The sequence below is a fragment of the Saimiri boliviensis genome, chromosome 12 (assembly GCF_048565385.1).
Source record: "Saimiri boliviensis isolate mSaiBol1 chromosome 12, mSaiBol1.pri, whole genome shotgun sequence".
NCBI classification, from domain to species: domain Eukaryota; kingdom Metazoa; phylum Chordata; class Mammalia; order Primates; family Cebidae; genus Saimiri; species Saimiri boliviensis.
Genome location: NC_133460.1, coordinates 85397740 through 85421747, shown reverse-complemented (window position 1 = coordinate 85421747; position 24008 = coordinate 85397740). Strand labels below are relative to the sequence as shown.

At 49.6% G+C, this 24008-nt stretch overlaps 1 protein-coding gene across 6 annotated transcripts in view; it reads right to left on the bottom strand.

The window, feature by feature from the left end:
- Positions 1-15219: 15219 nt before the first annotated feature.
- Positions 15220-24008, bottom strand: part of PAX2 (paired box 2) — a 94200-nt gene continuing 85411 nt past the window's right edge. For 3 of the 6 annotated variants that reach the window (XM_039465011.2, XM_074382756.1, XM_010333172.3), the window contains 3 exons: positions 20360-20461; positions 18034-18120; positions 15220-17586 (listed from right to left, as the gene is read on the bottom strand). In XM_039465011.2, coding sequence (XP_039320945.1) covers positions 17510-17586; positions 18034-18120; positions 20360-20461 — 266 coding nt within the window. In that variant the 3' untranslated portion in view covers positions 15220-17509. The remainder of the gene's footprint in view (positions 17587-18033; positions 18121-20359; positions 20462-24008) is intronic. The other 3 variants (XM_003922294.4, XM_039465012.2, XM_039465013.2) reach the window with 2 other exon arrangements.

Sequence of the window (24008 nt, the reverse complement as noted above, 5' to 3'; positions counted from 1 at the left end):
TTTTCTCATATTCTCTTTTCTAGTTTTCTCTGTGGCTATTTGTTCTCCTTTTTTGAGGCTTTCTCAACTTCATAATAGTCCATTAAATGTTTTACATGTTATATCATATGTAATATGTGTACATAGATACAAATTTTCAAAAGTTTCAACACTTATTATTCTCTATACCTTAAAAACACACCCTGATCTTGTTTCATGGATGTGTTTCTTTTACCACTCTGAAGCTATTAATTGTAGGGTTTTGTTTTTTTTTTAAGTTTTCTTCTCTTCCCTGAATATTCTTTGATTCTTTCAAGATCCTTTTTTTTTGAGATGGAGTCTTGCTCTGTGGCCCAGGCTGGAGCGCAGTGGAGCGATCTCTTTTCACTGCAACCTCTGCCTCTGGGTTCAAGTGATTCTCCTGCTTCAGTCTCCCAGTAGCTGGGATTACAGATGCCTGCCACTACACTTAGCTAACTTTTTTTTATGCCTGGCTAATGTTTAGTTTTAGTAGAGATGAAATTTCACCATATTGGCCAGGCTGGTCTTGAACTCTTGACCTCAAGTGATCTGCCCACCTCAGCCTTCCAAATACTGAGATTATAGGTGTGAGCCACTGCGCCTGGCCCTCCAAGTTCTTTTTCTTATAGTTGTTCACTCTGGTCTTTGTTTTTCTTTCTTTCTTTTTTTTTTTAAAAGAAGATTTGCTCTTGTCACCCAGGGTGGAGTGCAATAGTGTGATCTTGTCTCACTGCAACCTCTGCCTCCTGGGTTCAAGCAATTCTCCTGCCTCAGCCTCCCAACTAGCTGAGATTACAGACACCCGCCACCATACCTGGCTAATTTTTGTATTTTAAGTAGAGATGGGGTTTCACCATATTGGCCAGGCTGTTCTTAAACTCCTGATTTCAGGTGATCCACCCACCTCAGCCTTCCAAAGTGCTGGGATTACAGGTGTGAGCCACTGGGCCCAGCCTGTTCTTTATCTTTCATGTTAGAAACTTGTCCTAAATTTTTAGCATTTTTTATTGTCCATCAATACACAAAGGTAGGGCACTAAATGACTGCATGAACATTCTGTGCTAATGTTTAGGACCTGTTGATTAGTGGACATCACTGAAGAATGATCAGTTGGAGACCCAGATGTTTTGTGGGGGGACTCTGATTGGCAGTATTTAGAGGTTTTTTTTTTTTGGGCTGGCCAGTTTGTTTAGTTTCCAGCTTGGAGGGCTGAACAATGGAAGACAGTTGCCAGCTTTCTGAAAGTCAAGATGGGGGAGATAACTACTCCACAAATTTAGCCAGCTCATTTCAATATAACACAGGTTAAACATTTTTTTATTATTGAAAACTTGAAACACATATAAAAATAGAGAGTAGTATAATGAACCCAGCTCCAATGGTTATCAATTTATGGCCAGTCTTATTCTATATATTCTTCAGCCAACTCTGCTCTCTAGATCAGGAGTCCCCAAACTACGGCCCGCAGGCCACATGCGGCCCCCTGAGGCCATTTATCCGGCCCCCTGTCGCACTTCAGGAAGGGGCACTTCTTTCATTGGTGGTCAGTGAGAGGAGCACAGTCTGTGGCAGCCCTCCAACGGTCTGAGGGACAGTGAACTGGCCCCCTGTATAAAAAGTTTGGGGACACCTGGTCTAGATGATGATGATGATGATGATATTATTATTATTATTGTTGTTGTTATTTTATTATTTTGAAATGGAGTTTCTCTCTTGTTACTCAGGCTGGAGTGCAGTGGTGTGATCTTGGCTCACTGCAATCTCCGCCTCCCAGGTTCAAGCGATTCTTCTGCCTCAGCTTTCCGAGTAGCTGGGATTACAGGCACACACCACCATGCCCAGCTAATTTTGTATTTTAGTAGAGGTGAGGTTTCTTCATTTTGGTCAGGCTGGTCTTGAACTCCTGACCTCAGATGATATGCCTACCTTGGCCTTCCAAAGTTCTGGGATTACAGGCATGAGTCACTCAGCCCAGCCACCCACTGGATCATTTTATAGCAAATCCTAGATATTACATCATTTAATTTATAAATTTTTCAGTTTATATTTTTAAAGTAAAATAACTTTTAAAATAACCATAATATCACTAGCACATCTAAAAACTTCATAGTGTCCAGTTAATGCAGTACTTACATATCCCCGATTGCCTCAGAAGGTCTTCTACTCTTCTTTCTCTTCCTCCTCCTTTTAATTACTTGCAAGATTCAAATATAATGCAATTCCTTGGTATATCTCTCAAGTGTGTTTTAGTCTACCCACTTTTTTTTTCTCTTTCAATTTTTTAATTGAAGAAGCCAGGATATTTACCCACAGTCTGGAGTTTTTGGATTGCATCCTTGTGGTTCCTCTGTTCACAGTATTTTCTGCAAAATAGTAGTTACATCTAGAGGCTTGATTAGATTTAGATCCTTTTCTTAATGCTACTTTATTTATTTATTTATTTGAGATGGAGTCTCACCCTGCCCTGTTGCCCAGGCTGGAGTGCAGTGGCGCAATCTTGACTCGCTGCAACTTTTGCCTCCTGGATTCAAGCAATCCTCCCACCTCAGCCTCCCAAGTAGTTGAGATTACAAGCGTGCAGCACCATGCCTAGCTAATTTTTGTATTTTTAGTAGAAACAAGGTTTCATCATTTGGCCAGACTGGTCTCAAACTCCTGACCTCAAGTAAACCGCCCACCTCAGCCTCCCAAAGTGCTAGGAGTACAGACGTGAGCCACCGTGCCCAGCCTGGAAATACTATTTTATGGAGTTTCGTTTTGTCTTGTATTTTCTCCGTGAAGCATCTCATGTTCTCTTGTCTCTCTTTTTGCAAAATTAACAGCCACTGATAATCATTACCTAGATCCATTATTTCATTAGAAGTTGCAAAATGGTGATATTCTAATTCTATCCATTCCTTTTCCGTTTATTACCTGCAAGGTTTTTATAAAGAGAAACTTTCTTTTACCTACTATTTGATGACCCAAGGTATATATAGCTTATATAAGAAAGGCAGTAGAAATGCTTGTTTTTTTTTTCCTCTTAGCAGTTTACCAAATAATGAGTTGGTTTTCTACCATCCTTCAAAGATTAGTAAGGTTTTTCTTTTAAGTAGAATTATTATTCATGGATTTAAATTTATTAGATGAGTTTTTTTTTTTTTTTTTTGAGATGGAGTTTCACTCTTGTTACCCAGGCTGGAGTGCAATGGCACGATCTCGGCTCACTGCAACCTCCGCCTCCTGGGTTCAGGCAATTCTCCTGCCTCAACCTCCCGAGTAGCTGGGATTACAGGCACACACCACCATGCCCAGCTAATTTTTTGTATTTTTTTTTTTAGTAGAGACGGGGTTTCACCATGTTGACCAGGATGGTCTCGATCTCTCGACCTCGTGATCCACCCGCCTCGGCCTCCCAAAGTGCTGGGATTACAGGCTTGAGCCACCGCGCCCGGTCTTATTAGATGAGTTTCAATCAATTGCAGTTACTATCCTCACTGATGCTCAATTGTATCATCTTCAGCAAATGGGAGCCTCTAATTCGTGCAGTCCTTTTGATATGACCCTAGGAGTTTTTCATAGCTTCCTTGCTTTCTGGTATAAGATTTCCAGAATGATCTTGTGCATGTCTTGTTCCAGATCTGAAATTTTTCATTTCCCCAAAGAGCCCTGGTTTCTTTTAGTGCAAAGTGGTATTTAAAGACCACAGTCTGAAGACTAGAGGTGCTTATTGCTACTGGGTTGGTTGGTTTTCTATTCTTTTTAATGCACAGAGCCAGGAAATACATTTTTTAAAGATAAAGTTCAAACAGTTATTACTGATACCTCCAACTCAAATGCAAGACTATGAGGATTTTACTAATCACTGTTGATCTTCCATCTGCTTTTGTTTGTTTATATCTCCCTCACCAAAAAACTCTAAGAACAACAGTCTTGTTACTTATTTGCTCTATTAGTGTACATCTCAATAGGGATACCCGTAGAGTCTGTTACTGGATTTTGAATTACTTGAAATAATTTCTCTATGTGACTATAATACCAACTTGGTAGCTAAGTTCATTTGTTTCATTTTGCTTTTGATTTTTTAATGAATTACTTATTTATGTGTTCGAATTTATTGTGTTATTATATAAAGTATCTATATGGTTTTAAAGTTAAATCTATTTTTTAAAATCTATTAAAAATGTATATTCTGTGATGTCTACCATCTACCCCATCCTCTCCACTTCGTTTTCTCCCTTTTCCAATAATTATTTTAAAAACATTTTGTTTATCTTTTCCTTGTGAGAGATGTAAGAAAGTAAGAATATATATTCATATCCATCCTTTCTTTCTTAAACTGTTGCCCATTACACACATTTTAATCTACCTTAATATTGGCCTTTTAAAAAATTCATGTCTAGGAATATGTCATATGTTTATCTTGTGACTCAACTGTTTTTTTTCCACTGGTTTGTCACACATTTCTTAAAGCACATACCCAGTGACAAGAGCACGGATCTGCTTTAAAGGCATATATGGATCTAAGTCTGAATTCCAGCCCTGCCTTTTACTTGCTATGTGACTTTAGAAAAATATGTTAATCTCTTTGGGTCTCCTTGTCTTCATTTGTGAAATGAAAATAATAAAACCTCCTTCCTAGGTTATGGTGAATAATCTGGGGAAGAACCCTTAGCGCAGTGCCCAGCACATAGTAAAGGTCAGATGAACATGAGTTGTTTTCAATGGTGTTACTCTGGGTTTTCTCTTATAGTCTTGTCAATGTGGTGATTCCAAGACTCTCACAAGTACTAGATTTGCCCTATTTCAGCTCCTGAGGGAGCAGACCTCTCAGTCTAAGTGAACAGTCAGAACACTGAATGGGGTCAGGGCTGCTCAGATAGTATCCACAGTCAGGGTCTGCCTTGTATTGACTCAAGTCCAGGCCCCTCCATTCTGGCCAGCCTCACAGATCTGTGTCCTGTCCTGCAGAGCCAACACGATTTCTTGCCTTCCCCTTTTTCTTTTCTTTTCTTTTTTTTCTTTTCCTTTTCTTTTCTTCTCCCATCCTCTCCTCTCCTCTCCTCTCTTCCACCCTCCCTTCTTTTTTTTTTTTGACAGAGTCTCACTCTGCCACCTAGGCTAGAGTGCAATGGCATGATCTTGGCTCACTGCAACCTCTACTTCCTGGGTTCAAGTGATTCTAGTGTCTCAAGCTCCTGAGTAAACTGGGATTACAGGCATGCACCACCACACCTGGCTAATTTTTGTATTTTCAGTAGAGATGGGGTTTCACCATTTTTGGCCAGGCTGGTCTCGAACTCCCAACCTCAAGTGATCCACCTGCCTCAGCCTCCCAAAGTACTGGGATTACAGGTGTGAGCCACGGCACCCAGCCTCCAGTTTTCTTTCTTGGCTTAGCTCTTTCCTATCCCAGGCCACAACGTCCCTCCAGGAGCTGCTTCCAGCCTCTGCAGCATCCTAAAGAAGCTTCTTTTTAAACTTGGAATGGGGTCTCTTACTCCACTCTCAGAGCTCTGGGGCTTAGGATAAGAGCTCCGCCTTCTTCCCTTCCACTGCCTTTGAGGTTTTATGATTATGTAACATCATCACCACACTCTGCCATCATGTCATTGCATCATTATATCAGTAACCATTACTAAGTTAACACAATCACACTGCCAGATTGTCATTTTCTTGCTGGGTTGCGTGCCTTGTTACAGTCATTTCAACACAACAATACCACTGATTACATTGTTACCTTGTTACAGCCCAGTACTGTTAACCCATAGTGCACTAACCCATCATTTCCTGGTTGATATTAACAAATTGCCATATGGTTATCCTGTTTCTGGATTACATCATTACAGCCCTACATACTATCTCTTGCATCTGGGCGGTGACACATCATCTTTACTGCGCTATGGTATTACAGAATTATTTCAGGTTAATACTATACTGTTACTTTGTTACAGGATTAAATTGGCCCATCCAAACTGCCGTGCAAAACTGGAGACTAAGAGAGTGGGGCAGGAGGGTGTATCTCCCGATTCCACATCCAGAGGCCAATATACTCCCCTGAGCTACTTCCCTGTAATTCTGTCTATTGGACATCATGCCCTGGGATGTGAAACTCAGACACATATACTCAGTATACAAAGGCATCTCAACATCTCTAGTCCCAAGTCAGCCTCTCTTCTTACCTCTGCTGGTGGCCCAATCAGCCACCAGGCTCTTCGAACACTCTTGGAGGCAATCATCTTTGCCTATCTCTCCTCTTCGCCTTCATAGTCCAGATATGCTACCTCAGTGAGGTTACCACCAGGCCTTCTTGGGCCAGACACTTGGAGATGGAACCCACCGGCTTACTTGTCCCACTCTGTCCCTCAGGGAGACTTCCCTATCACAGACCTTCCTTCCACAGGCCAACTTGCATCTCTCTCTCTCTTGCTCTCGTTCCATCTCTATCCCTCATCTCATTATTGCACTGGCCTCCTAATGGGCTCTCTGCCTCAAACTTTCCCTTCGACCACCTTGTCTGGCAGCTAGAATTAACTTGTAAATAAAACTTTGCATCAGGTCACCTTAGAAGCAGTCAGTGACACCCCTCCCCCCTCCCAATTAAGGATAAGAAAATGGTCAAACTCAGTCTGGCATTTATTGCCCTTCACAGACTGATCTCCCTGGCTCTCATCTCTCGTATCCAGTCAGTACTCAAGTCTTGTCAGTTCGGCCTCCAGTAAATATATAAACATCAGTTTTGAAAAGTTCCCTTTCCAGCTATTGCCTCCCTTCTCCCTTGAACAAGCCCATGCTTCAGTCAGCTCATATATTTGCACAGAGCCTGCTCCTTTCTGACCCCAGGCTTTATTCTTCTGGGAAGTCCTCCCAACCATTCTCTCTGCCATTCTACTCTCCAGCTCTCAGCTGCCTCTCCCTGGTCTGAGCCCACCCAGCACAGCTGATTTGGGTCCGTTTGGTGGGCTCACAAGTATTCTCTGAGAGTTTCTCAGTTCTCCAGCCAATCCAACTTGTCTCGAGCTGTCAGGAGAGTTCTGACATTGGGGAACTTGGCCTCAGACAAGGTGTAGAGCCAAGACAGGTCTACACAATTTTTTATTCAATACATTTTTTTTCTGGTATCCATTAAATGCCAGGCTCTGAGAAAAAAATACATTGACTCCACTCTGTGAAACTTAACATTTTGGTGGAAAGACAAATAATGCACAAGTATTTGCCAGGATGACATGTTGATAAATGGGAAAGTTTGGGGAGGTGTAAAATCATATCAAGCAGTCAGGGAGGGCTTCCTGGAGGAGTGACATTTAATCTGAGATCTTAAGGATCATCAGTAGTTCATCTAAGTGAATTCAGGGGCTGCAGAGTAGGAGAAATTCGTGCTGAGAGAACAGCCTGTGTAAAGGTCAGAAGGGAAGGAAGGTGGGGCTGGAGCAGAGAGAGCAAAGGAGCATGCTGGAGGTGAGCCCGGCGGGGGGCAGAGGCTGAAGCTTCGTGGCTTGTAAGTCAAGTTAAGAGTTTGAACTTGATCTCTTGCAGGCCCATGATAATCCCCAAAAGTGTGTTAAGCTGGATGTTAGTATCAGGCAGGGAGGCGGTGCCGTGGGATGTTATTTGCATTGAAAAAAATAACATTAGCCACAAGCAAGAGCCTGAATCAGGAGAGCAGGCAGAGCAGATTATGGCTCAGCCTTGAGTGGTGGCAGACAGCTTGAAGCATGTGGACCAGATGTGATGTATTTACAGGAGGCTGAACTCTCGGGCCTTGGATTCTGATTGGATGAGAGAGATGATGGAGAGGGAGGAGTCAAGGATAACGGTGGGATTCTGGCTTGGGCCATGGAGTGGGTGATGGTGCTGTTCTCTCAGATTAGGATCAATGGATGGGGCAAAATTGTGCCTTGGGTTCTGCACATGTGTTTACCTAGGATGTTTGAGAATAATGACAGGGGACTGTAGGGGGTTTGAGTTTCGCTCAGTCAAGGGGTTGAAGAAGTCTTCCTGGATGGACTAGCTGACGGCAAGGCTATGACTAAATGTGGCTGAGGGGCCAAGATATGAGGTTGGGCCAAGATATGAGGTTGGGCCTAGGACTGGGATCTGGGAACACCTAGAAGTCAGAGGAGCAGGAGGCCTGGAGATTTTATATGGGACCCAGGGTGGCCCAAGGCTCGGGTGACTCCAGCATTGGTTGGTGACAGACGGCTAGGTTGGGCTGGGCTGCCCTCTCCTCCTCCGATAATTAATCCTGTGTGGGGGCCGCGGGCGATGACAGGGCTGTCTAGCGTGCACTTAAGCATTAAATGACCAATTTCTGTCAGACTAACTTCCCCAGCCTTCCCATCCCCTCCCCTGCTGCCCGCCTCCCGCCTGTACCCCCTCCCTCCACTCCCTGCACTCTGAGTTTTTCAGCAACTGATGGCTCCTGGTTCATTTCTGTGGAATTAATTGGTCCCTGAATGAATTCTGTTGACAGGGCAATTTATCATGTGTTTGGGCTGACAGTGCGGGTGTCGGGGGTAGGGAGTGGGGATATGGACTGGAGGGGGGCAGGATGAGGGGGAGGAGGGGGTTTGAGTTGGGGTGAATGTTGACCCTAGATGGTACCAGTGCAAGGGCTTGGGGGACCATAGAGCACCCCAATCATGGCTTCATCCTTGGCTACACATCCTGAACCCACAAGTTTGAAAGAAAACCCCAAATTGGGGAGAAGTCCCCAAACTTTGGTCTCTTCTCAACTCTTCAATCAACCCAAATGGGGATATCATCACTGGGGAAATTCAGCAGCACCCGACATTCACACTCTGAAGGCTGGAACGGAGCCTGGAGCTCTGAGTGAGAATAAGGGAGGGTATGCGTGTGTGTGCACATGCGTGTGTGATGAAGACGCTCATGCGCTCCAAGAGTGAAGAACTGATTAGTCTGCGGGGTAAAGGGGCTAGTCCCCAGGGAGTTGGGCGCTCAGCCGGCCTGGCTAACAGGGGCCTAAGGGACTGGCTAATTAGGGTATTGGAGTGGTTTGGCCATGCAGGGGTGTGGGGGAGGCTGGAAGTGTAGTTGGCTCCAAAGAGCTGTTTCCTTTCCTTTGTCTCCCTCCCCTAGTGCCCTACCCTGTACCCTCACAGGTCCCCTCAGATCACTGTTCATCTGCCTCAATGCTTACAGAGACCCACCCCAGAGACCTCTGGCCAGAGAGTGAGAAGAGAGATAGGAAAAGGCAGTCCTAACTCCCAGATGGGGAAGATGGCAACACATAAATCCATGCTTCCTCCTTCTCTAGATTAAAGAGCTTTCCTCCATCCCCTTCCTGATCTGAATGCACCCATCCCACCTCTACAGCGCTTACTCAAACTCCTTCTGGTCACAGAGATTGTCTGAGCACCTATGGCATACAACTACAGAAGCCTAGAATGTCCAGTGGGAAGCCTAGAATGTCCCTGGTGGTCATCCGGTTTTACACACAAAGAAACTGAGGCACAGAGAGAGAGAGTGAGGCATGTTGAAGGTCACATAGTGACCTTCTGAGCCAGCCTTGTGATTCTCTTGTGGGTCCCTTCTGCCCTCAGCATGGAGATGCCTCCATATACATACGGCTTTTGGTCAGCCTCTAGGTTGCTTGCTGGGAATTCCTCAGCAGGGTGCTGAGGCTCTCCCACATAAGGCAGCTGAGGCCACGCCTGGACGTTTGAGGATGAACAGTCACAGTGATCAGATTATGAGCCTGGGCTCCAGGTGCTGCCGGAGTTCGGTCAGAGAGGGAGGCCTGTTGGAGAAGGGAGATGTGGATGGGGTTTGGGAGGGGGGCAGTGTAATCTTGGGGGCCTTGCTTCTGTGTCTTGCAGGTGGAGCCCAGGATCTCCCCCCAGCGTGAACTCTCCCTACTGCTGTGGGCCATGTGTTCCTGCTGCTCTCACAACTTCCTTCTGAATTCCCGGAAGAGATTCTTCCAAAATTTTCTACCCCACTCAAGGCTGGATCCAGTCCTGCTCCCCTCACTCTCAGCAGACAGCAGCTGTGGCTCCTATGGTCTCTCTGAGCAAATCTAGTGGACTCCATAAGACCTTCCTTCCCCAAGCAGAATTCTCTGGTTCCTCCTCACCCCTCCCCACATGCCTCCATCCCATTCTTTCAGGCCCTTTGTGTCCATCACGAGCAGCTTCTCTTCATATGCCTGCCTCCCACCCTCTGCTGCAGCCACGGGCTTGTCCACATAGCCGTTGGCCAGAAAGAACCTTCTTTTGTGCTCACAGACCACACCACCTCTAGGCCCCTACCCTGTTCTCCTCCCTTCCAGACATTTCAAAAGAATCGGCTACACTCTGCCCCTTTCTACATCCTTAAGTTTTAGCTACACTCCACTTCCATCTGCAGAAAACACTAACTTGGGCCGGACGCGGTGGCTCAAACCTGTAATCCCAGCACTTTGGGAGGCCGAGGCAGGTGGATCACGAGGTCAAGAGATCGAGACCATCCTGGTCAACATGGTGAAACCCCGTCTCTACTAAAAATACTAAAAATTAGCTGGGCATGGTGGTGCGTGCCTGTAATCCCAACTACTCAGGAGGCTGAGGCAGGAGAATTGCCTGAACCCAGGAGGCGGAGGTTGCGGTGAGCCGAGATCGCGCCATTGCACTCCAGCCTGGGCAACAAGAGCGAAACTCCGTCTCAAAAAAACAAAAAAACAAAAAAACAACAACAACAAAAAAACACTAACTTGGAGGTCACCAGGTACCTGCTATTCTCCAATCAAATGGCCTTTCTCTCAGTCACAGAACATCCCGAAGAGCCAAATTTGGATTATTCATTATGCTTACGTGACAAGAAGCTGATTGTCTCTTTACCTTTCTTAAATGACATTTTATTTTTCCATAAAGTCAAAATTAGATTTAAAAAAATTATAGTCACAGAAATGAGTTTACTTGCCTTGTCCTCATCCACATTGTTCCCAGCTCAAAGACAAACATTTTCTCTTTCTGTTTATGTGTATATAAGCAAATGCAAGAAAGATTCTTATTTTCTCTTTCTCATATAGTATGTCCGTTGATCTGCACTTGTCTTTCTTTTTTACTTAAAAATAAAACTGTACCATGCTTCCTTGTCAGTTTCTTTCAGGAGCGAATCTAATCATTAGCATAGATTCCCATGATCTCTTGCCTGGACCATGGTAGTGGTCTCGTACAGTTCTCCTTGCACCCACTGTCTCTCCTTGTATCCCACTTCTTCATTATGAGCAGAGCACTCTTCCAAAAATGTAGACTTATTAAGCCATTTTCTCTTGCTCAAAAACTCTCCATAGCTCTCATTGCCTCCAGAGTGGGGGAAAAAAAAAACCCCAAAGCTCTTAACAGGGCATGTATGTCTTCGGAACTGTTTAAATCAGAATTTTTTTGGTTGCAAATGACAGCCCCAACACATTAGCTTAAGCCAAAACAAGGAGAAGGTATTGGATGTTGACTCTGAAAATCTGAAAATGGGGCTTGCTTCAGGCCTAGCTGGCTCCAGAAGTTCGAATAATAGCACCAGAGTTGGTTTATTTTTTTTTCCTCTGCCTCTCAGTTCTGCTGGTCTCTGCTTGACTCGGAGCATGACATCCTCAGGCAGGTATTCTCCACATAGTGAAGTCCTAAGCCCTCATCATCAAAGCTCACAGGCCGAAAACCCCTCCTGTGACTCCATAACAATGCTCCTGAGAGAACTCCTATTGTTTCTAACTTTTGATCTCTGTGCTGTGGCCAGGGACATGGGGTCCTCATTGGCCAGAGGCACGTCACAAGCCCAAATCTAGGTAGGAGCTGATGGGGCACTGTGATTGACAGGTTCACAAGAACTACACAGGATGGTAGGGGGCAATTTCCAAATAGAATGAGGGATGCACTCTTATGGCCCCCCCTCCGTGGGGACTGTGGGAGGTGCTTTGGGTTGTAAGGAACAGAGAGTCACCCTAAAGAATGGTGGGAGTTATTTGATGAGTTCAGTGCTGATGGAGTCTCCATCCTCTGGGCTGCAGGAGAGGCAGGAATGCATCTGCCTTCTCAGTCCTCCTCATTAGCGACTCAGCTACTCTCTGTGGGTCATCCACCTCTTCACAAGATTGAGGGCTCCTACCATCAGGCTCAGAGAACAGTGAGCCGAGGGAGGTGACGGGAGGTGAGTTTTAAGGTGATGGTAGGGATGGGGAGGGATTTTGACTTTGATGCTGAGAGAGAGGGGGAGCCACAGAAGGAGGCAGGGGAGGGACATGAATTGCTGTACATTTTGGGAGTTCATTCTGGCTGCTGGAGGGGAAGCAAAGATGGAAGCAGGAAGGCCAATTCAAACTTTCTGTTTGCAAGTTCAGGTGAAGGACCAGGGTGGCTTGATCCGGGATCGTCCGGCACAGGTAGTTGGAAGAGATCGATTTTAAAGGTAGAACTGTCTGGTTTTGCTGATGGATCAGATGTGGGATGCAGAAGACAGGAGGGAGGAGGCAGGGAAGATGTGGGTTTTGGGCTTGAGTGACTGGTAGGATGGAGCTCTCCTTTAGATGAGGAGGACTGGGCGATTCCCTCAAGACCTCCTTTGGGCTTTTCTTTTCATAGTTAACAGCCTCATTCTTTCCATACTTCCTTGTTTGGTTTTCTGAGAGAGGAGGATTGATTGGTTCAGCATGGATTTGTGTTCGAATCCAGTTCTGTAGCAGTAACAGAGTCATTGGTACAAATATGTTGTCTATATGGGCAGGAGGTGGCTGTGGGTAGGGCAGGTTCCTTAAAGGGGCCGTGTGTGTGACAGCTACCACTTTGGCATGTCCACCACAGTGTTCTAGTTACCTTTGCAGCTTCATCTCCTGCCACCTCCCTCCACCCTACCCCTCCCCTGGCACTTTATACTCCAGCCACATTGTATCTGGTGTATTTTCATGCCTTCGTGTCTTCGCTCCTGCTGTTCCCTCAACCCAGGACACGTCGGTTCATCCGTTTCTGTCATACTTGGTGCGTCTCAGCTGGGAACTCTGTAGGGGTGGGATGAGGACAGAGCCGGCAGAATCAAAATGACTGCTGTAGAAAACAAAGTGAGACAGGAGAACAAGCCCTCTTGTGGGTGTCTGTGGTGAGTGACTGGGGCTGCAGTTAGAATAGGCAACTGGCCAAGGATGATATAGATCATGTTTTGGGGCCCTCAGGCTGATTACAAGCTGAAATCAGCACTCCAGGAGGGACACCGAATGAAGCTTCTGGGCAGAGGTGCTTACTGTAAACAGTGGAATGTTTGCTGTCCAATTCAGTATGTGAGAGACCAGAAATAGTACAGAAGAGGTTCCACTGAGACCCACACAAGAGGCCCTGGCTCCCAATTTGATGGATTGGGCAGGGCAGGGCTCCCTGTCCGGAGTGGACCTAGAGGCAAAACCAGGCGCTGGGGGTCTTGTACTCACTATATATGATGAGGGTAGCGTTCACTGGGCTGCCCTGGCCCAACCCAGTGCCCTGGAAACTTCCAGAAACACACTTTCTGGGCACCAGGCAATAGTCAGAAGTTCTGCCATGCTAGGTTTTCATGGGTTCTGAGCAGGATCTCCAAAGTGGGGTGCACATCTTCCAGGGAGTGCAAGGTAATCCATTTCGGTGTGAGAACATTAGAACTTCTATTTGTATGTATTCCAATCTTGTTCTTTTTCTATTTTATCTTTTATAAGATTCATAATATAGTATGTTTATGGAATTTGTAAATCAGTAAATATATTTCTGTTGGGAGTCTGCATTCAGAATTCTTTTGGCTGAGAGGGTGTATGACCAAAGAATTTTGAAGGCCACTCTTCTAGGAGGCTAGTGGTCAAGAGAGCTGACATCAGGCAGGGTGGAGGATGCAACTGCCGTTTGCTGAGATGGGGAAGAGGGAGGAGACACAGGTATAGAGGGAGGGGAAATGGAATGCACTTGATTGAGGGTTTGCCAATTTGTTGGGGGTCCTGTACATTCCCCAGAGGTGCCATGATATGAGTGAGGCTGGGCAGATTGGCTTGAAATGAAGGTCTCTGGGATTCTGGTGGGAAGGAGGTGTCCGGGAGACACTGTCCCAAGCTAAAGGGGAAGGTAATTTCTGAGTCTGCCCCAACATCCTGCTTGCATCTCCAGCAGCTCAGAGATTCAAGAACCTTTCAAGTGGGAGGAAGCTGTGATGGAAGCTGAGCTGGGAAGGCCTCGGAGGGGCACAGAAGGAAAGTTTCCAGGTGGAAGCTAGGGCCTTGGTGCTGGCAAGAGTGTGGGAGGGCCAGAGCAGGGAAGCTGCTGAAGGGATGGAAAGAAGACCCTCCCAAGTATCTCTGATGCAGCAGAACAGTCTTAGACAAGACAGCACAGCCCCATGCCCCCCACAACCCTACCCAAACAGAGAACAGAGAGGTGGAGACATACAGATCTTTCACTGGACGCCTGGTCACAAGAACATCAAGGATGGTTAAAAAAACACAACTCTCCTGCTACCGCACACCCAGACCCACCCAGGGACACATAGACGAACAAATTGATGAACAGAAAGCTACAGGTATGCAGGAAGCATACGACCGCGCCCCGACAGACGGAGGCGCCTGCGAGCCCTCTCGGGTACACACCCAGACCACCGCACTAGCGCATCAATTTCAGCCGCTGCATGCTAGGGCCCGGGACTCCGCGAGACACTGGGGGCGCTTGAGGTCCCAGGAACCAGCTCCCCGGGCCTCTGCGGGGCACTCTTCGGGCCCAGAAGTAAATGCAGAGCGTGGAAAAGTGGCAAGCGTCAGCAATCTCCGCATCTCCTTGCCGACCCATAAGATACAATTGCCCCTGGGGCCTATGCGCAACTGCACCCAATGGGGAACCTAGGGAGGAGATAGGACAGAGGACCACCCACGTGGAGAGGGCCTCAGACGTCGGGTTCTGAGAGCCAGCACCCTAATCTGGGTGCGGGTGGACTGGTAGGACCACAGAGTCAGCCTAGGTTAGGCGCCTAACTCGGGGTTATTTTGAAGTTTCGGAGAGTAAGAACTTACTGTTCCCGGGACCCGGGGTGCATGGGGGAGGGTGGCTAGCAAAGGGCAGGCTCCTCTCGGCCTTTGCGGTGGTTCAGCTGCCGCCAAGGACGTCACCGCAAAGGAGTTGGAGGTCGCAGGGGGAATGTAGTTGGGAGGATCATTGAAGGGGCTTCTGGGGATCGACCAGTGGAGGGGAGGCCCATCCCAGAGACAGGGAGAGACAAATCTGGAGCCACGGGGAGTGACATACAAAATTTTATTATTTATTATTTATTATTATTATTTATTTCTTATGTGCACAAAAGAAAAAGAAAAAGAATCAAAACAACCGACGCGCTGTAAGTGGCCGAGGAGACCAGAACCGTCCGGTGACCTTTCACAGGTTAGGCCTGGGCTGGGTCCAGGGCCTCTGCCAGGCCAGCCTCACAGGACTGGGATGGGCAGGACCTCAGCGCCCTCGCCGCCCGGTTCGGGCCACTGGAGCCTGGCTGGGCGCCGGGTTCCCTTAAACGATTCTCTTTTTTCGTTTTCCTTTTCAAATAAAAAGGCTCGAAGGGGAGAGAGATCTGGGCGAGGACTCCAAGCCTTTTCGGATTTGTTCAAGGATTTTTATTTATTTATTTTCACTTTTATTGACTTTGTTTCTGTTATTTCGAGTCGTCACGATCCACGGGTGAGGAGACATGCAGGGCGCATCGCCACTACCGAGAGAGCAACTACGGGGTGGGGTGGGGCGGGGCGGCCCGGCCTTCAGCCGCCGGGGGTGCGCGGGGCTCGGTCGCGAGGGGGCGAGCCCGGGGGCTGGAGCTGCCACCTCGGATCCAGCCTGCAGGGCCAGGGCGGCCGGGCCAGGGCTGGGGAGAGAAGCCGAGGAAGAACCAGAGAGAGAGAGACGAGCGACAGAGACGGAGAGAGACAGAGACAGAGGGGGAGAGAAGCGGAGAGGAGAGTGGGGCACGGAGGAAAAAGCGAAAACACGGAATTACAGAGAAAGAGCCAACAAAACAGGCCAGAGGAGTCCACAGGACCATATTCGTCATTTTGCATAGAGATTTCTTTTCTTTCGTAATTTTTTTTTTTGTAACAAAAAGTGCCCCCCTCCCCCAGGACGTGCTGTGCTTTAGTGGGCGTGTAGCTGTGTCCCCCCCTCCCCCCCAGCGAGCGGCGACTCTCACAGCACAGACAGCGGGGCGTATCTACAGGCAGGGCCGGCGGGCGACAGGGACTCTACCGGGTCGGGCGGGGCGGGGCGGGGCGGGGCGGAGGGGGAGGGGTTATGTACACCGGGGTTCGCCTTCACACGACACACACCGTCTTTCTACAAAGCAGCAGCCTGGTGGGCTTTTGTGTTGTCTTGTTCCTTTTTGCAAAGACCAACATATTAAATAAATGTAGACTTTTTGTGGTTCTGTTCAGCTCCCGCCAGAGGAGGAGGCTGGGAGGGGTGGGCGGAGTGGAGTGGTCAGCCCCCAACTTCCACCCCGCAGCAGCTCAGACGCAAGCTCAGAACCGGCTCTCACCACCCGCAGATTGAGAGTCTGTGTCGGGGGAGGGGGCATCAAGTAACTGCCGGAGGAAGACCCCAGTCCGCGGCCTGCGGACACTGATCCTGCGGCGGGCCGGGGGGAGCGTCCGATGGGGCTGCGAGTTAGGGCGGAGGATGCGGGGCATCTAGGGACGGGCGAAGGACTGGCAGGAGGGGAAACTGGGAGGCCAGCAGGTGGAAGAGACGCTGAGGTAGGGGAAGGCAGGGTTGAGAGCCAGGTCACGCAGCAGGAGGTGTCGGGCCTTGGGGAACTAGGTAGTCCAGGCGGAGCGATGAAGAGCCGAGAGTCGAGCTCGGTAGGTGCGGGCTGCTGGGGCCCGCGCTCCTGGGGTCCCAACCTTGGAGAGACCTGAAGTCCCCAAAGCCCGTTCCTAGCGCCGGACCCCCACGCCCCCATTCCACTTCCTGCGGCAGGGCACACACAGAAGGCGGGGGCAGTCCGGCTAGCACTGGGGGAAAATAATTTTCCCCAAGGATTCGGCAGGGGCTCTTCCTCCGTATGCAGAAAATCATTTTGTTCTTAATCTCCTTTGCCCAGTCCCTCCAGCCTCCCGGTGCCCGAGAGTCCGAGGCGGGTGTCCGGGCTGGGCGGCGCTGCGGTCCGCGCTGATTGTGTGTCACAGAAACATCCGGCGCGCGCCCGAGTCCCGCGAGGTGGCTGGCGGGCTCCGGGGCTCGCTCGCGGGAGACCCGGGGCGAGCTGGGCCGAGTTCCCCTCGCGGCGGCGCGCAGTCCAGGCAGGCGGGGAGGGGCGGCGGGCGGGGCTGGGGGCGGCGGGCCCGGTCCTGAGGATCCCGCCTGCGGCTCCACCCGTCCTGTCCGGCCTTCGACGGGGTGATGTGAAGGGTTGCAGGGGTCCTGGGATGGGGGTGAGGCTGGGGCGGTGGCCGGGAGGCATCGCGTCTCGTCGGTCCTCCCTCCCTCCGGGGTGGGATCAGACGGGGACGATGTGGAGGCCGAAGCTGTCGGCCTGAAGCTTGATGTGGTCCCCGCGGTAACTAGTGGCGGTCATAGGCAGCGGCAGCAGCGGCAGGGGCGGAGCCCCGGGGGGCGGCACTATAATAATAAGGGGAACCTGGAAGTTAACACAGGAGAAGAATGGGCTGGGTGAGAGGACAAACAGGAGAACAAAAAAGGAAAGAAAAGCAAAGAAAAGACCTCCCCTGGCTGGGGTCCAGCGGGATCCGGACTGGGAAACCTTGGCTGGGCGGTGAAGCCAGTGGCCCCGGAGAACAGTTGCGTTCACTGGGCTTGAGAGGGACCGGATCCGGTGACGCCCGGCTGCGCACCCTCCAGGGGGTCCGAGGGCGAGGGCGGCGCAGAACCTTGGAGCGACCAGGGAGGGGACGGGTGGGCAGGAGGTGCGGGCGTCCTCGAGGGGTCCCCGGGCCTCAGTGCTGCACTAACAAGCCTGTCCCCCTGGCCATGCCAGGCCCCCAGAGGTCGGGTCGCCAGGAGTGGGACCGTGCCCGGAAGCCGCGCGGCCGCGCTGAGCCGCCGGCCAGCCAGGTGGCGTACTCACTTAGTAAGGCGGGGTTGCTGAATCTCCAAGCCTCGTTGTAGGCCGTGTACTGGGGGTGGCTGTACGGGTTGCCGGAGAACTCGCTCCCTGCGGGAGGGTAAGGGAGTGGGGATCAGACGCGCGCACACCGGGGCGGACCCCACGAGTCCGGCCGGTGGCTTCTCCGCCCGCTCCTCCCTCCGGGTCTCAGGCGCAGGTGTCGCGGGCAGGGTAATGGCCGTGGCGGGCGTGACGGGCGGAGGTGGGATGATCACTGCGTCCGTGTGGGGAGAGCCCGGGGAGGCGGGAGGCACCAACGCGCTCGCACACCAAAGGGCGGGACCTGTGGGCCAGTGCCCGCTCGGGGCTTCCCAGCAGAGGCGCTAGCGGCCACCCTCGATGAGTTTGTACTGGGGCGCGCCCACCTCGTCGCGCTGAGAGCCAGGGCCTTTTTGGAGGCCACTCGGGTTCTAGGGGGCATGACCCCCAATGAGTGGAAGCCGGGGTGGGGGCAGTGGCGAAGAAAGGCCTTCGGGACGCTTTTCCCCCAGAAAGTCCTGAGAATGGCATCAATGCCCAGTGCCAACGCAAGGGGTGGGGTCTCTGTTGGGAGACACTGCCCTCCCGCCTTTCCCTCAAGAGGGTGAATGAGTGGGCCACGCGGCAGGGGATGGAGGAGCCGGGAAGCAGGTGGACTGCCCGCTGGTCCAAGAGCAGTGAGCGGAGGGCCAGTGGGCTGGGAGCCGTCGGAAGCTGCCTCCCTCCCTCTGCGGGAGAAAGGCCAGGCCTCCGGGTTTCCCCCTCGCCCTTTCTCCTGTGTGATGACCCCAGACTGTTTACAGTGATCCCTAACCGCGGGTTAAGTAGAGGAGAAGGGGCCCCTCTCTGAGAGGGAGCTGGGGTGGGGGTGGGGGATGCAGCCACTGGAAAGCCTGTTTATTGACGAGGAGGGAAAGCATGCGTGCAGCAGGATAATGAGCTTCTGAGCTCAACTGTGACCAAGAGGAACTGAGCTATCTCCTTCCCTATCGCTAATGAAACAAGTGTAATTTCCTCATCAGCACTAGATTCTGTTTAACGACTCCCCCCTCGCCACCATGAGCTCTCTGCGGCTCCCCTCTTCTCCACCTCCCTGCAGACTCCCTGCCCCCACCTCCCCACTCTTCTCTCACCCCCACCTCTTTAAGACCTCCTCCAGCCCCCACCTGCTCACTGCTGGGAGCATCTCTCTCAAATCTCCTTGTCCCCCAACAAGGCTTCTACTTCCCTTCCCCTAAATCTGGGCAGGAATCCTTTCACCCACATCTCTATCTCCCTCCAGCCCCTAGTCCATAAGACCCAGCAGCAATCTCTCTCTTTGTCATTGCCCCCACCCCAAGCTCTGCTTACCCAAGGCTGTCCCTAAATGCCCCTGGATGGATGGGCCGACCACTCTCTGCTATCCTCCCCCTTTTCCCTACCAATGAGAGTTGAACTTCAGCGAAAGGCCATGCAGAGGGTGGCCAGAGGGAGTGGTTGCTGGCTGAGTGAGTCTAACCCTCCTGAAGACAAGAGTGTTGGTGTTTGTGCACAGAGGAACTTCAGCTCTCTTTGGCTTCAAGCCCCGGCTCCCAATCTGGTGTGAGGGGTTGAGGACAGCACAACCTCCAGCTGCAATCACCAGACCTTAAATACCGCCTCTGCCTCTCTGATCCAAACAACCCAAACCCGACTCCTCTGACAAGGGATGGGTCAGAGCCCCAGAGGAGCAATGGAAGCCTGGGTGCCTCTGAAGAGGTATGGGGGTGTTCTAGCCAGAGTCTCCCTGGTTCTGCCACAGCCTGGCCTCCTTTGCTCTTAGTGGACTAGCTCCCTCCTCTCTCTGGGTTGGGGTTGGTTCTCAACATTGATCTTCCCTTGTGGCTTGGTGTGGACCAGGGTGGCTTTGTCTGAGTGACTGACATGCCCCTGGAAATGGTTCTTGGCTCCAAGTTTCCATGGAAACCAGGGTAGGCGCTTCCAAGCAGTGTCAGCTGGCTGGGGTTGGGCTGGGCACTGAGGGTGGAGCTGAGGCTGAGTGCTCCTCGGGCACAGGCTCGGGTGGGTGGGCGCTGAGGAGGGACCATGACATACAGTGGGTTGCACACAAGGGGGCACTTCTGCAAGCTTCCTCCCCAGGTTGCTCATGAGGGAGGATGAGGGACCGACTGCAGCCTCTAGGGAGAGAGAGGGACAGAATAGCAGGGGTTTGCAGGGAGGGGACATTGGGTCTCCCCCCACCCCAGCCTCAGACTACAGACCATTCAGCAGCTCACCCACAATTTAGTTCCCCCCACCTAGATGAGGCAGCTGCAGTATTGTCACCTACCAGGCACCATTCCTGCCAGGGTGGAGGTGGGGTAGCTTCCCTGGCCAGTGGGGGGCACGTGAGGGGGGTAACCAGGCAGAGTGGTGCTCGCCATGTCACGACCTGGAAAAACACAAAGGGGAAGGGGTGAGGCCTGGAAGAGAGGGGCCTGCCTCTACTCACACCAGCGTACTGCACGGAGAGGAAACTCTTGGAGAGGAAAGAACTCTGTGCAGACGTGCGGGGATGCGTGTGCAGCTCTACGGCTGAACGAGCAGGTCCAAGCGTGCCTTTGCGTGTGTCTAAGCATGTTAGCTACATGTCTATGATCAGCTGTGTGTATGCATCTCTGTTTTGTATGGCTCTTTGTGTTTCTGTGTGTGCATGTGTGTGCATGCGTGTGTGTGTGTGTGTGTGTGTGTGTGTGTGTATCTGCCTTTGCCTGTGTCTCTGCATTCCAAACCCAGATGGAGATGGGAGGAGGATGACCTGGTTTTACTCCTCCTTCTCAGCAAGATATTCAGCTGTGATCTCTCCAGTAGCCAAATGGACCTCTACCATCTTACTTATCTTTCCTCTCCCTAACACCCCATCCTTCCTTCAGGCTTGGATGGCACCCCACCATCACTCCTACAGGGGCTGATGGCTGTTCCTTCTCCTCTCCAAGTGGAGCTGCAGGTGCTGGGCCTGGCAGGTGTGGAGAGCAGGGGGCCAGCCAGTGGGCTATTTTGCTGTTAGTGTTTATGGCATTTAAATGATAGAAAACCACCCTGAAGTGAATCAGGAGCTTTGAGCCAACAGTGTAAGTGGCTCAGATAAAGTTCCAATGAGCAAAATCTGCTCCCCCACCAGCTGCTGGACTTCTCTGTCCCTGGAGGGTTCTATCAGCTAGAGCCTGGAGGGTGGGAGATAAGTTGAGTCAAGATGAGGGCGCTACCCCTGGTCCACAGACATGTCCTCTGGGACACATGTGCACACGACTGGCCTCCCTTCCTTGCCTGCGCCCTCCATCGATATGAAGGGATCACAACCTCCCTTTGCAATTTAGCATGCTCTGATCTCTAATAATAATTTGCTTTCTCCCCTCTGCCATAATCCCTTTATCCTCTCCTGGACCTTCTGGAACCCCCTTAACGCCACCGCCCCCCCCCCCCCCCAGATTCCCCTTACCCTCCTCACCAGCCAATGACACTCTACCACTGGAATGTCTTTGTCCATCCCTGGGAAGGCAAGGCTTGGCTGGAGAAAGTCACAGAACTATGCATACCTGGGCCCATTCACTTTCTTTTCATCAGCTGGGCCATAGTCATTATCCTCCCGATGGCTACTCCAAAACATCTCTCTTTTTTTGCTACTCTCCCTTTGAGGATGACCTCACATTCTGCATTCCAGAGATTGTATGAGTTTCCTCACCCCTACTTGACACATCTGAGTGATTCATGCTTTCCTAAGTATACAGAGCTACAGCTCTGGTTTTTGCATTTCCAGCACCCTTCTGAACATTTTCCTTAGCTGTCCCTCTGTCACCTCAAACCGAACTGGAATAAAAACAGATTCATCTTCCCCCTATCAGTTCTTATGATCTTGAAGATCATAAGACCAAAAACTTTGGAGTCCTTCTTGACATAGCCTTCTTCCTCCCATTCTAGATGAAGTCAGTCACCAAGTATAGTCAGTTCTCCTTGGCAATATCTGTTATATCTACCCGTTGCCATTTCTTCCCCTACATTCATAGCTCAGCTCTTAAGCACCTGCTTTTTGCTACACAGTATTTTTGCTTGCATTCCTTGCCTCCACATTCTTCCCTTTCTTTCTATTCTAAACGTGGCTGCTCAGCTAGTCCTCATGAAACATTGCTTTCATCACACCACTTCCCTTGTAAAAACCAACAGCGATTCCCTGTAGTCTACAGTTTGAAATGAAACTCTGTGGCTTTTAAAGCTGCTAAGGTACTCTCTTCACCCAACTTAGATTCTCACCCCTCCTGGATTGGTTTGACGATTTTCACTGGCTTGTGTGATGTGAACCCTTTATGCTTTTGCCATGACCTTTTCTTCTTCCTTACAATTTTCCTCTCCTTCTAGCTGAAGACTTAAAATCCCTACCATTCTACCCTTTGGGGAGGTTTCTCTCTTCCAAACTTCCACAGCATCTGTGCTGCATGGTTTACCATGCCATTATATTTTATAATGAATCAGCTCTGATGTTTCATATCATACAGATTATAAGCAACCTGAGGGCAGGACCCTGTCTTCTGCTTTATCTGGCATAGTTGAGAACATGGCAGATACTCAGTATAACACTTGTTGATTAATCCTCTATCAATCTATTGCATTTAGCAGCCAATTCCTAATGGGTTATAATTTTTATATTGTTTCATATATATTGGTCTCCTTAGAGAAGTAAAGGTTGGGATAGAATGTAAATATTTGAATATGCTTTTTCTTTAAAAATAATTTCTATAATAGGTTATGAATTTTTATAGACTGATGAGAGGTTTACAGTGAGGAACTCACATATTGTGGCTTTATCATGCAATAGAATGATTTTCCTCTATACCTATCTAATACAGCTAATATCTTTCATTTCCTAAAACTGCCAAACAGGAGATCACTTCTGCCTCCTAGAGAGACAGAAGAAAGGATTTGTGTTTGCTCCGATGTGGGTTTTCTTTTATTGACTGCTGTCGTCAATGAAAGCTACACTCCTCCTGACTGTCTCTCAGTGGAGTGGACCTGAAGTAGACGATGACAACAATATCAAAATCAGTTCCTACAGGGATTAATAATATGGCATGTATTGGTCAAATAAGACCCAGGACAGGATAGAGTTAGGGAAGGTGCAGAGGTTTTGAAGCTAAACAGATACAGAAACCTAATTGTTCCTTCTCTGTCATCTTCAAGTCTACAAAGCAGCCAGGAAAAGGAGTATGCCTCTTTCTTAATAAACAAGAATTTAAATGTATCTGAATTCTGGTTTTCAGCTGCATGATTCCCACAAGCTGTCACACATGAATTCCTTGTAATCTAAGGTTTTGTCACAAAATCTCCTACCTCGCTTCAAGAGGAAGGAAAAAATGCTGGATGACTAGACATGTTTCCAGCTAACCTGGATGTAGTCCTATTGGAAAGTTTTATTTCTACTGGTTTTCTCTCCTGCAAAATGGCAACTTCCCGCAGGTAAGAACTTTTGCATGCTGAAAGTCATCCATTGAATGGTTGACTGAAAGGCACATTGCCAAATTCCATTTAGAAAACTGAAGCTGGGCAGTGCCATGTAGAAATTTTGAAAATGTGAAAGAAGAGTCCTGAGATGAGGAAGAAGCACGCAGCCTTCCTCGGGTCCTGCATGCAGCTGTGCATGGGCCACAGAGTCTCTAACACCAGTATCACAGCAAAGAGGTGCCCAGTTCGGGACCCCTGAGCCAACAAAGGTGCCAGCCACTGCATACAAAGTGCTCTCAATGGCTTCATTAGCAGACAGGTACCTGAAGAGCAGAAAAGAATTGACCGAACTCTTGCCAGAGCCATATATTCTTCGGGAACACCACTGTCAATAATGGAAAACACATACTGCAGGAAGTTTTCAAATTACTAAGACTGCCATACCATTTGCCCAGCAGCATTCTTTGAGCTAGCCTCTTTTAGTGAAAGAATATGAATGGGTAATG